The 12835-nt window shown below is 43.9% G+C and overlaps 1 protein-coding gene and 1 long non-coding RNA gene across 7 annotated transcripts in view; one reads left to right on the top strand and one right to left on the bottom strand.

Moving 5' to 3' along the window:
• LOC142107859 (uncharacterized) overlaps positions 1–5019 on the top strand; it is a 41300-nt gene extending 36281 nt beyond the window's left edge. Inside the window, exon 2 of the long non-coding RNA XR_012680034.1 lies at positions 3043–5019. This is a non-coding gene — a long non-coding RNA (uncharacterized LOC142107859). The remainder of the gene's footprint in view (positions 1–3042) is intronic.
• The window catches only part of MAVS (mitochondrial antiviral signaling protein), a 37914-nt gene that overhangs the window by 14040 nt on the left and 11039 nt on the right, over positions 1–12835 (bottom strand). For all 6 annotated transcript variants that reach the window (XM_075190851.1, XM_075191158.1, XM_075191000.1 and 3 more), the window contains exons 2-4: positions 6272–6399; positions 3754–3934; positions 308–690 (exon numbers count right to left, since the gene is read on the bottom strand). In XM_075190851.1, coding sequence (XP_075046952.1) covers positions 308–690; positions 3754–3934; positions 6272–6391 — 684 coding nt within the window. In that variant the 5' untranslated portion in view covers positions 6392–6399. The remainder of the gene's footprint in view (positions 1–307; positions 691–3753; positions 3935–6271; positions 6400–12835) is intronic.

Genomic DNA, 12835 nt, shown 5'->3' with positions numbered 1-12835 from the left:
TTTCACAATACCTGGGGAGCCACAGGTTGGCCTAACAGATAGTCGTGTATTGTTTATTCTTGTCATTTTATGTCAGCTTTCATACTCTGCTGTGAAATTCTGCCGAACACGTCTAATTAAAATGACTGCTAAGCAGTTCATAGAAGTAGAAGTAGCTATCTATGGCCAGGTCTTGTATGTAAGGAAATGAATCCAAGCAGAACATTTAGACATGTAAAATATCTTCACAAACCGTGGTTAGGAGACCCTCTCAGAGTTACATAAATACTTATACTGTATATTTCTAAGAAAGCCCAAACACACATACCACACTTACGACCTCATCTCTATCCGCAGGGAGTGCAGCATGAAAAGGGGTTGTCTCCGGTATTGGCAACATAGAGGTCTTATCTTTAGATGTCTTGCTGTCCAGTTGGATGTTGACAGGAATCGAGCTCTGCGGTGGTGGAATGCTCGGTTGAGTTGGCTGAGGCAGAGATGGCGACCCGCTGTTGTTTTGGGATGGTGGGCGCTGAGTCGTCTCTTGGTCAGGTTGGATCTGGCTGAACCTTTGATCTCGCTGTGGGTCCAGGGATGGCAGCTGAAGTGGGAGACTTGAGGTACGTTTAAAACCATCTGGTTGACATAGTGGTGGCTGTTGATTGAATGTCGTGGGAGGTAGAGATTGAGGAGATTCGGGCTCTGTGTTCCCTATAAAAAGAGCGACATTTGTCTCTGGGAATAATGGTATACCGTAAGCACAACGACCTATCCCAGAAACCCCTGCACAGGTCACATGGTGTTATTGGACCAATTAGTGAGCAGTAATCTATGGTCTTCTGAAAACTGTTGTCACTAATGGTCACAGATATGGCCAGAAGTCTGTAGACAGGGTTAAGCAAGGCAGATAAGTGTGTATCTTATTTTATATGCCTATATAGCAATATATTTCTTCGTTTTTATGGTCCCTATGATTGTATGGTTTCCCATGCCCTGCTGGTACTGTGTGTGAGGTACACACCTTACATAGGCTGTCAATTAGTGCAAATGCGTGAAAATTATATAAATACTAATGCACTAAAAGAACATTATTTCATATGTTTTTATTTTACCAGTTAATATAAAGCAGGTATGTCAAACTGTTATATGAGCCAATGTATCAGGATGGTAATAACAGATGAAAATAATAAAAAAATAATTAATTGAACAACGGTTTGAGAAATATATTTTTTTTCACACAAGTGGAATGGACAGCCCAGATCTAGGAATTGTTTTACACAATTCACTGGGGAAATGACCAGAGAGTCACTTAATATTCTGCAAGATGGTGCATCTGATAGTGCTTAGATTATCATTCTCAGTTCTCCAAAGCACTAACACCTATGAAATTCCCAAGCCCCCCCCCACAATTAGAGTAAAAGAGGCCCTAAACACACCCACATTCCCCAAACTCACATAAACTTTTGATTGTCTCTGTGGGATCTATTTACTAAAGAGAGAAAATTTTCACTGGGGGTAATTATTAATCCCCGCCCCCATCTCGTAAATATCACATAGCGTCAGGGGGCGGACTTATAATTGTGCAGTCACATCACCACACCCCCTCTCCTCTTGTGACTTGATCTCCCCTCCGGGATCTTCAAGTATGCTATATTATAAAGTTATATATGGAATAATGTACTCCTTACTATAATCATCTATCCATCTATCTATCTATCTATCCATCTTATATCTATCTTATATCTATCTATCTAACTGTCTATCTATCTATCTATCTATCTATCTATCTATCTATCTATCCATCTATCTATCTTATATCTATCTATCTTATATCTATCTATCTTATATCTATCTATCTATCTATCTATCTAACTGTCTATCTATCTATCTATCCATCTTATATCTATCTATCTATCTATCTATCTCTCTGTCTATACATTATCTATCTATCTATCTATCTATCCATCTTATATCTATATATCTTATATCTATCTATCTTATATCTATCTATCTAACTGTCTATCTATCCATCTTATATCTATCTATCTTTCTGTCTATCCATTATCTATCTATCTATCTATCTATCTATCTATCTATCTATCTATCTATCTATCTACCTATCTATCTATCCATCTTATATCTATATATCTTATATCTATCTATCTTATATCTATCTATCTATCTAACTGTCTATCTATCTATCCATCTTATATCTATCCCTCTGTCTATACATTATCTATCTATCTATCTATCTATCTTATATCTATATATCTTATATCTATCTATCTATCTATCTAACTGTCTATCTATCCATCTTATATCTATCTATCTCTCTGTCTATCCATTATCTATCTATCTATCTATCTATCTATCTATCTATCTATCTATCTATCTATCTATCTATCTATCTATCCATCTTATATCTATATATCTTATATCTATCTATCTTATATCTATCTATCTATCTATCTATCTAACTGTCTATCTATCTATCCATCTTATATCTATCTATCTTTCTGTCTATCCATTATCTATCTATCTATCTATCTATCTATCTATCTATCTATCTATCTATCCATCTTATATCTATATATCTTATATCTATCTATCTATCTTATATCTATCTATCTATCTGTCTATCTATCCATCTTATATCTATCTATCTCTCTGTCTATACATTATCTATCTATCTATCTATCTATCTATCTATCTATCTATCCATCTTATATATATATATCTTATATCTATCTATCTAACTGTCTATCTATCCATCTTATATCTATCTATCTTTCTGTCTATCCATTATCTATCTATCTATCTATCTATCTATCCATCTTATATCTATATATCTTATATCTATCTCTCTGTCTATACATTATCTATCTATCTATCTTATATCTATATATCTTATATCTATCTATGTTATATCTATCTATCTATATAACTAACTGTCTATCTATCCATCTTATATCTATCTATCTCTCTGTCTATCCATTATCTATCTATCTATCTATCTATCTATCTATCTATCTAAAAAGAAGAAGTTTGTTTGTTTGTTTGTAGGTGAATATCTTTGACACGCCTACACTGATTTGGATGAAACCTACGCAAGGTAGTCCAGTTGCCTCCTGGCCAGGATTTAGGAGGATTCGGGTCCCAGTCGGACCTCCTGTTGAAGTACACTGGGAAGAATTTTTATACTGGGGAGCCTGTTCTGGGCCTTCCACTTGAAGGATTTGGACGAAGACTTTCCAGACTGGTAACATTGGATCCCAGAAGACATACTAGGGTGTTGAGGTCCCGGTCGGACCTCCCGTTGGTGTACGCCGGGCAGAACTTTGACCCGGGGAGCCTGTTCTGGGCCTTCCACTGGATGGATTTGGATAACATTTAATATAAAAACAAAAACAACACTGGACAGCCACCTCATGGGTGGGCTAGAAGAGCTGCTAAGCTGCTAATTATTTTTAAAATGTTGACAGTTACATCCAACTCATTGATAACTTAAAAACTTAAAGATTTAAACCAGAGCAACGCTGGGTACAATAGCTAGTATGTATATAAACTCCAATTTAATATTCATAGAAACCACCTCAGTGTTACATGATGTCAGGGACAATGTATATGTGATCCTCAACTACTATAACCGCTTCTCCAGATGTTCATCTTTAACAGACCCCTTTCCGATTAACTTGATTCGTACCACTGTACTCAGTTGCCCTCAGGACTTGTATTATATACTGTATTAACTGTATTATAATAGTTTTTACTTACGTCTTTGGGGCTGATATAAGTCATAAGTCCTCTGGAATTTATCAGCCAGGTCTGTGAGTCCACATTGTTCGAGAGCACTTATTAAATTATTTACCCAGTTATCTCTTTTACTCAGATCACTGACAAAATCCAACAGCGTGTTGGAATTGCCATTGTTAATCACACTTCTCTGCAGGCTCTCCTATAAATCATGCAAATTAGATACATATTAGGAGAAATACTTCAAACAGGAAGTGTCATACTACATAAATGTTATATAGTAGATGTATATTCAACACTCAGGGCCTGATTCATTAAGGAAAGTAAAGCAAAAAAAATGAGTAACTTTACACCTTGGCAAAACTATGTGGCATTGGAGGGGGAGGTAAATTTAAAATGTGATGGCAGATTTGTAGTTGGAGTAGTGCATGCCCTAGATTAACTTTAAATTTCAGTGTAGAAATAAATCTATCAAGTATTTGTGTGCTACATGTAAAATCAGTATTTAATTTATGTACAAAATAATAAACTAATTTTGCACCCCTTGCATTGTAACATGGTTTTGTCCAGGAGAAAACTTACTCATTTTTTTGTCTTACATTCGATAATGAATAAGACCCAATGGGCATATTCATTTACGATTCGCGGCCGCAATTGCGCTCGGCCGCACGGGTCCTGGTACCGCAGCGCGCACAGAATCTGCTATATTGTGCTACCTTAATGACACTTTATAGGTGAAGCTGTCCGGAATCACGGCCGCGAATCATAATTGAATATGCCCCAATAAATTTAACCTTATGCAAATCTATAATATTAGGTGATATTCCATAATCCATCAATTACTCTATCATCATCATCAGCTATTTACATATGTATACTGTATGTATATATAGAGTGGTGGAAGTGGAGGTATACGAGTAAGGGGTATCCTACTGCCTTCATTGCACACTTGCCTACTTTGGAGATCTCCCATCTGGGAGGTGAGATCTCCATGCAACGAATCGTGTCTTTAGGCCCCGTTCGTCTGTTAAACCAATCCAATTTCGTCCAATTACAGCAGGGGCGGGCCGGGAAGATGTGGTTAGCCTTACTCCCTCCCACTTCACCAACGAACAGGGCAGGATGCTGGGGGGTTGCCCAACATACACAATCATGAACTATGCTCCGTTCATCTCAAGATGAGTATAATATTGATATGCTCCTAACGTTCTGCAACTTGTATATGCTATGGAGCAACTTTGATTTGGATTTTTAGATGCAATAATAAAAACTGTATTTTTATATGAAGTGATGGTCTCCAGAAATTACTTGGACACTTAACTCGCTAGATAGATAGATAGATATGAGATAGATAGATATTAGATAGATAGATAGATAGATATAGGAGTTAGGTGTTTGTGGAAATTGAAGGGACTCAGGCTGGGTGCTATGGTGAGAACCCAGACCAGTCTAGTAGTGACTGAGAAAAAGGGGGGCTGTAAAAAAGGGTGGGGGAGATACAGAGGAGACAGTGAGAGAAGAGAGGTGATGTGATATAGCTGGGGACGTGGGATGTCCCAGGCTCTCTCAGACTTGCCTGGGAGCGTGAGCACAGTGACTGCAGCAAGGAGCAAGGAATGTGTGCCCTGAATATGGGGAGAGTCCCCAGAGCAGAGAACCCTGGACAGAAGAAGGGATTGCTGCAAGTGGCAACGTGCATACACTGAAGATAGAGTGTCAGAGCCTAAGCTGAGAGTACACTGAAGATAGAGTGTTAGTGTCTAAGCTGAGAGTACACTGCAGATAGAGTGTTAGTGTCTAAGCTGAGAGTACACTGCAGATAGAGTGTTAGTGTCTAAGCTGAGATTACACTGCAGATAGAGTGTTAGGGCTAGATTTACTAAGCTGCGGGTTTGAAAAAGTGGGGATGTTGCCTATAGCAACCAATCAGATTCTAGCTTTCATTTATTTAGTACCTTCTACAAAATGACAGCTAGAATCTGATTGGTTGCTATAGGCAACATCCCCACTTTTTCAAACCCGCAGCTTAGTAAATCTAGCCCTTAGTGTCTAAGCTGAGAGTACACTGCAGATAGAGTATTAGAGCCTAAGCTGAGAGTACATTGCAGATAGAGTTCAGAGCCGACAGACTGGTAACACAAAACAAAGATTTAAAGAAATTGCGGCAGCTGAAGATCCCGGCACAGTCCGATGACGTCACATTGAATGGACACATTGTCTTACGAGCTGTTAAGTTAGTAATTGTGCCGGGATCTTCAGCTGTGTGACCAGTCTGTCGGCTATGAGGTCTTCGGTGTAATCATGTCGGGCTAAGTACTGTTGGCATTTGCAGTGTCGTTATATAGTACCCAACCCTCTGAAAGACTGTAGTATTAATGTATTGTATACATGATCAAAATTGAGTGCAGGAAAATCAATCTTGTAACGCTCCCTTATGACACCCAGACCTGTCTCCAATCAAGGTGAGCACATCTTTTCTACCCAACGTGATACATAAACCTGTTATTGGTAATTAGATTTGTTTATAGTTGTTCATTACCACAGTAGCCGGGGTTAAGACTCCTGCCAGATGGAATAACATCTCATTGATTTTTATCTGTTCCAGAAGATCCATGTGACGTCTCAGGTATTTGAGGAACTCACTCTCCGCAAAACCCATTCTTCACTCTAGCAAGAAAAATAAAGATGGCATTTAAATCGCTGCAATTTACTAATACAAAATCATATCCATCCACTGTAACATTTCCACTACTTGGTCTCAAGAGCCAGTGTTGCCCTTAGGAGAACCGAGATGGCTACGGGGACCTAAAACATTGAGGGCCTGATTCATTAACACACGCATATAGTATTGTGCTACAAGGGGATCTGAAGAAATGTCTCTTATTGAATACGGCTCTAGGTCTGCTTTGCTTTGAGGGATACAATACACTGCTGGATATGTACAATACATATATGGAATATAAAGTCCCAGGAGAACACACACAAAAATAAGTAATCAACTATTGTCACCTGTTAATAATGCAGTCATTAATTAATATAAAAAAAATGTATTCTTTTTTTCCCCCCATGAAATACATTTATCAGGTTGTTATTAATGTTGCCTGTACATAAAATGCATTTTTACAGTTGCTCCTGCTTGAAAACACATGTTCTCTCTTGCTCCAGCTACAAAACTAGTCTAAGTCCTGAGTATTAGTGACGACAGCCTGGTATGCATGCTATAACATGTGTTTGCAATAAGGAGCAAGTTTAAAACTGTATTTTATGTTTAGTAGACATTAACAACATCCTAATAAATGTATTTCATGGAAATAAAAAACACTTTTATGTAACACTTAATATAATAGGTTTCATTATTTCAATGGGTTTTTTTGTGTGTTCTTTTGTAAATTTATAATCCAGATAGATATTGGACGTATCACGCAGTTTAAAATCCCTTTAAAAGAGAGGAAAACAATTTCAGGTGCTTTCTGTTGGGTCTCTAAGTCTGTTTCTCAGTCGACAGAGGACACGAGCTGTCATTGTGGGAGGAATGAGGAAACCAGAACAGAATAAGGCATAAGAAGATTGTTTAGTAAATATTGCAGTTATTGACCTTATCTGAGTGACTGAGATTAACCCTTTTAGGGCATTGGGAGGGCAGAACAAGATAACTGCATAACTCGCTTATACCATAAACTAAGAACATGAAAAGCATTTTTCAGTTACTAATGAGGAATAAGTGACACAGCGACACACCCTAGGCACGTAGTAACCAGCATTGTGTCCCTATACCAAACAAGGCATATTCAAGTCAAGCTGGTATTACTGTAACAATTATATAGTTCACCATGCAAGTAATCACAAAGTGTAATCCTGATATTGTGATCTGTAGTCAGTGAAACGTGGGGGTGCTAATTGCATACCTCCCAACATTTGGGTAGGCGGCATCGGGGCAGGGGGGCGTGGTTACATCACGCTTGGGGTGTGGTCACATCATGATGGGCGGCGTGGCCACATGACAGGGGTGTGCATAACAATTTTGAGGCCTTTGGAAGCCCAGTTCTCTGCTCCCCTTTCTCTCATGGCTGTGCTCACAGAACAGAACATTTCCCAGCTTTCCCACCTGCGGGACAAAGCTCTCCCGGTCAGGATAGCAGGACAGAGCTCTCCAATCAGGACTGTCCTGCCTAAATCGGGAGGTAGCTCGGGGATTGTCAGGAACAAACAGGCGCAGGCTGGCAGATGTCAGCCCGGGAGGCGCACAGGCGGCCGCATCACGTGTCACGGGATGCGGCTGCCTGTGCGCTCACGCGGCCGTATCACGTATATTGTGATGCGACCGCCCGTGAAAATACACTTTATTGCATCCGGGGGGCGGCTGGCCAGCCTACTCCCCGGCCCTAACACCGGTAAGACTGAGCGGCCCTCCTGCCCCCCGGGCCAGCCCGCCCCTGGGAACAAACACATCAAAGGATGCTGTGGAGGAAATTAATCACTCAGGGCCTTACTAAAGGCGATATAATAACAGCAATGGCTGGGGACGCACTACAGAAAATTTCTCCCGATGCGACATCTTTAACGATTTTACAAACTACATTAAAATAAAATTAAAAAAGTCCCGATCAGCCGATCCATGTGTACACACTATACACGTTTTACAAGACTTACAGTCAGATCTGTGCTCTTCATCAGTCATAACCATCGGCTGAAAAGTTCCTGACTCTGCACAGTCCATAGAGATCTATGGACACTGCTGGTGCTGAGTACATACACACTGCAGAATAGGAACGACACCGCTCAACGAGATTTTTTTGCCCAGTTAAAAATCAAATGAAGCGATACGATGAGCTTTGGAATGATAATCGCTCATCGTTGCAGCGTACACATTCATGAGATATCGAGCCGAACGGTCGTTTCTCATGTGATTGGTACAATAATCGGCTGAAAACCCTGTAGTGTGTACCCAGTCTTATTTTACCAGTTTTCAAAGCAAAGTCTGTACAGATTTTAGAAAGTTGTTTACACAGACAAGAGAAACGAGACTGATTTTATAGCATTCAATTCTATATATGTAAATATACAATATCACTCCACTCCTTCTGATATACGTCAAAGACACCTTTTATCTCTAGAACAAACACCTTTTATGACTCATTCCAGGAACTGGTTCTACAGATGTTGGAGCTCAGGTCAGAGTTCGGTAATAGGGATATCCACATGGTTTTCTGTTGCACTCTCTGGCAATCTAGACTTTTGGTGAACTCCTCAGATGTTCTGATGATGGCCTCCACCTTGTCTAGGCTTCGTCACTATGGGCTGGACTCATGTCCAAACGCAACTTGCAAATAAGTGTTTTAAAAATAGAGCACAGAACTTGTGTGTAGCTCCGCACGCGTTCAAATCCGAGCAGATCTCAAGATGCGTTTTGATTTGAATTTGGGTGGACGTAATAAGTACTTTCTGTACGTAGACAGATAGAACTGACTGCAGTATACGCACATACTTAAGTACAATAAAATGCCTTAATTGCAAACATACCCATCGTACTTCTATAGAATGATGAAACCCACTAATATGTAACCAAATACATTTATTAATAGCCTTCTCTTCACTTGGATGAGGATGGTCTTTTATGCAACAGGTACCCTGTAATAGCTGTAACTCTCTCACATATCCCTCATACAACCTGTACCGCTAAATCCCTGTAAGGGTGTAAGTAGGGCGACCATTAGGTCCCGCCCCCTGATGTCGCAAGTGACCGCATCATCGATGGGGGGCATGGTTGATGATCGATGGGGGCGTAGTTAACGATGATACGTGCTGAGAGAGGAGAGACATTTTCTAACCAGGACCTGGGAGGGAGGAGGTAGACCCAGGCCCCCTGCAAGTGAAAGAGGTGGGGGCAGAGCAGGTGCCACGAAGGACCAGAGGCACCAGGGGACATCCTAGAAAGCCTACTAGGGGCAGGAAACAGCCCAATGGCAGTAGAGTGCCACCTCTTGAGCCACCCCTGTAAGGGAGACAGTGACCCCAGCAGTAAGAGCCTAGTACAGAGCTGCAAAGTTAATGGTCCAGTGAGGGCATCAAAGAACCCCAGAGAAAGGGGCAATGGGGGTATCCCCACCTTCAGGGGTACCCCCAGGAGAGGCACCAGTGCAGGGGAGAACATGAGAGGATTCAGCCCTATATGAGAGTGACCCCTGGATGACAGTTGACAGAAGGGGGGGAGTCCCCCACTACAAAGGCCAGCAGCAAAGTAGAGCCTGTGGATGAGAAGCTGCTGGTAAAGTGCCTGAAATAGAAAGGCATGGATGGATGGCAGCCAGAGGCCCAGGATAGGGGTGAGTGAGTGACCGCTGCCACAGAAGAACCTGTGTGTGACAGCAGTGAGTGAAGAGAGCCCCTGGATATAGTCCCGATGAGTGTTAGCACACGGAGAAAGAATTCATGTCCAGGTGCCCTGTGAGAATGAGTTATGTGTCCCTAAGCAGGAGGGTGAGTGCCATGTGTAGCAGGAGGGAGAGTGCCATGGGTAGCAGGATGGAGAGTGCCATGTGTAGCAGGATGGAGAGTGCCATGTGTAGCAGGAGGGTGAGTGCCATGTGTAGCAGGAGGGTGAGTGCCATGGGTAGCAGGATGGAGAGTGCCATGTGTAGCAGGAGGGAGAGTGCCATGGGTAGCAGGATGGAGAGTGCCATGTGTAGCAGGAGGGATAGTGCCATGTGTAGCAGGAGGGTGAGTGCCATGTGTAGCAGGAGGGAGAGTGCCATGGGTAGCAGGATGGAGAGTGCCATGTGTAGCAGGAGGGTGAGTGCCATGTGTAGCAGAATGGAGAGTGCCATGTGTAGCAGGATGGAGAGTGCCATGTGTAGCAGGATGGAGAGTGCCATGTGTAGCAGGATGGAGAGTGCCATGTGCAGCAGGATGGAGAGTGCCATGTGTAGCAGGATGGAGAGTGCCATGTGTAGCAGGAGGGTGAGTGCCATGGGTAGCAGGATGGAGAGTGCCATGTGTAGCAGGATGGAGAGTGCCATGTGTAGCAGGATGGTGAGTGCCATGTGCAGCAGGATGGAGAGTACCATGGGTAGCAGGATGGAGAGTGCCATGTGTAGCAGGATGGAGAGTGCCATGTGTAGCAGGATGGTGAGTGCATGTGTAGCAGGATGGAGAGTGCCATGTGTAGCAGGAGGGAGAGTGCCATGTGTAGCAGGATGGTGAGTGCCATGTGTAGCAGGAGGGTGAGTGCCATGGGTAGCAGGATGGAGAGTGCCATGTGTAGCAGGAGGGAGAGTGCCATGGGTAGCAGGATGGAGAGTGCCATGTGTAGCAGGATGGTGAGTGCCATGTGTAGCAGGATGGAGAGTGCCATGTGTAGCAGGAGGGAGAGTGCCATGTGTAGCAGGATGGAGAGTGCCATGTGTAGCAGGATGGTGAGTGCCATGTGTAGCAGGAGGGTGAGTGCCATGTGTAGCAGGATGGAGAGTGCCATGTGTAGCAGGATGGTGAGTGCCATGTGTAGCAGGATGGAGAGTGCCATGTGTAGCAGGAGGGAGAGTGCCATGTGTAGCAGGATGGAGAGTGCCATGGGTAGCAGGAGGGTGAGTGCCATGTGTAGCAGGATGGTGAGTGCCATGTGTAGCAGGATGGAGAGTGCCATGTGTAGCAGGATGGAGAGTGCCATGTGTAGCAGGATGGAGAGTGCCATGTGTAGCAGGAGGGAGAGTGCCATGTGTAGCAGGATGGAGAGTGCCATGTGTAGCAGGATGGTGAGTGCCATGTGTAGCAGGAGGGTGAGTGCCATGGGTAGCAGGATGGAAAGTGCCATGTGTAGCAGGAGGGAGAGTGCCATGGGTAGCAGGATGGAGAGTGCCATGTGTAGCAGGAGGGAGAGTGCCATGTGTAGCAGGATGGAGAGTGCCATGTGCAGCAGGATGGAGAGTGCCATGTGCAGGCAGGATGGAGAGTGCCATGTGCAGCAGGATGGAGAGTGCCATGTGTAGCAGGATGGAGAGTGCCATGTGTAGCAGGAGGGTGAGTGCCATGGGTAGCAGGATGGAGAGTGCCATGGGTAGCAGGATGGTGAGTGCCATGTGTAGCAGGATGGAGAGTGCCATGTGTAGCAGGATGGAGAGTGCCATGTGTAGCAGGATGGAGAGTGCCATGTGTAGCAGGATGGAGAGTGCCATGTGTAGCAGGATGGAGAGTGCCATGTGCAGCAGGATGGAGAGTGCCATGTGTAGCAGGATGGAGAGTGCCATGTGTAGCAGGAGGGTGAGTGCCATGTGTAGCAGGAGGGAGAGTGCCATGTGTAGCAGGATGGAGAGTGCCATGTGTAGCAGGATGGAGAGTGCCATGTGCAGCAGGATGGAGAGTGCCATGTGTAGCAGGATGGAGAGTGCCATGTGTAGCAGGAGGGTGAGTGCCATGGGTAGCAGGAGGGGAGAGTGCCATGGGTAGCAGGATGGAGAGTGCCATGTGTAGCAGGATGGAGAGTGCCATGGGTAGCAGGATGGAGAGTGCCATGTGCAGCAGGATGGAGAGTGCCATGTGCAGCAGGATGGAGAGTGCCATGTGCAGCAGGATGGAGAGTGCCATGTGTAGCAGGATGGAGAGTGCCATGTGTAGCAGGAGGGTGAGTGCCATGGGTAGCAGGATGGAGAGTGCCATGTGTAGCAGGAGGGAGAGTGCCATGTGTAGCAGGATGGAGAGTGCCATGTGTAGCAGGATGGTGAGTGCCATGTGTAGCAGGAGGGTGAGTGCCATGGGTAGCAGGATGGAAAGTGCCATGTGTAGCAGGAGGAGAGTGCCATGGGTAGCAGGATGGAGAGTGCCATGTGTAGCAGGAGGGAGAGTGCCATGTGTAGCAGGAGGGTGAGTGCCATGTGTAGCAGGATGGAGAGTGCCATGGGTAGCAGGATGGAGAGTGCCATGTGTAGCAGGAGGGTGAGTGCCATGTGTAGCAGAATGGAGAGTGCCATGTGTAGCAGGATGGAGAGTGCCATGGGTAGCAGGACGGAGAGTGCCATGTGTAGCAGGACGGAGAGTGCCATGTGTAGCAGGATGGAGAGTGCCATGTGTAGCAGAATGGAGAGTGCCATGTGTAGCAGGATGGAGAGTGCCA

Source organism: Mixophyes fleayi, chromosome 1, assembly GCF_038048845.1.
Source record: "Mixophyes fleayi isolate aMixFle1 chromosome 1, aMixFle1.hap1, whole genome shotgun sequence".
NCBI lineage: Eukaryota > Metazoa > Chordata > Amphibia > Anura > Limnodynastidae > Mixophyes > Mixophyes fleayi.
This window is presented reverse-complemented; position numbering and strand designations above follow the sequence as displayed.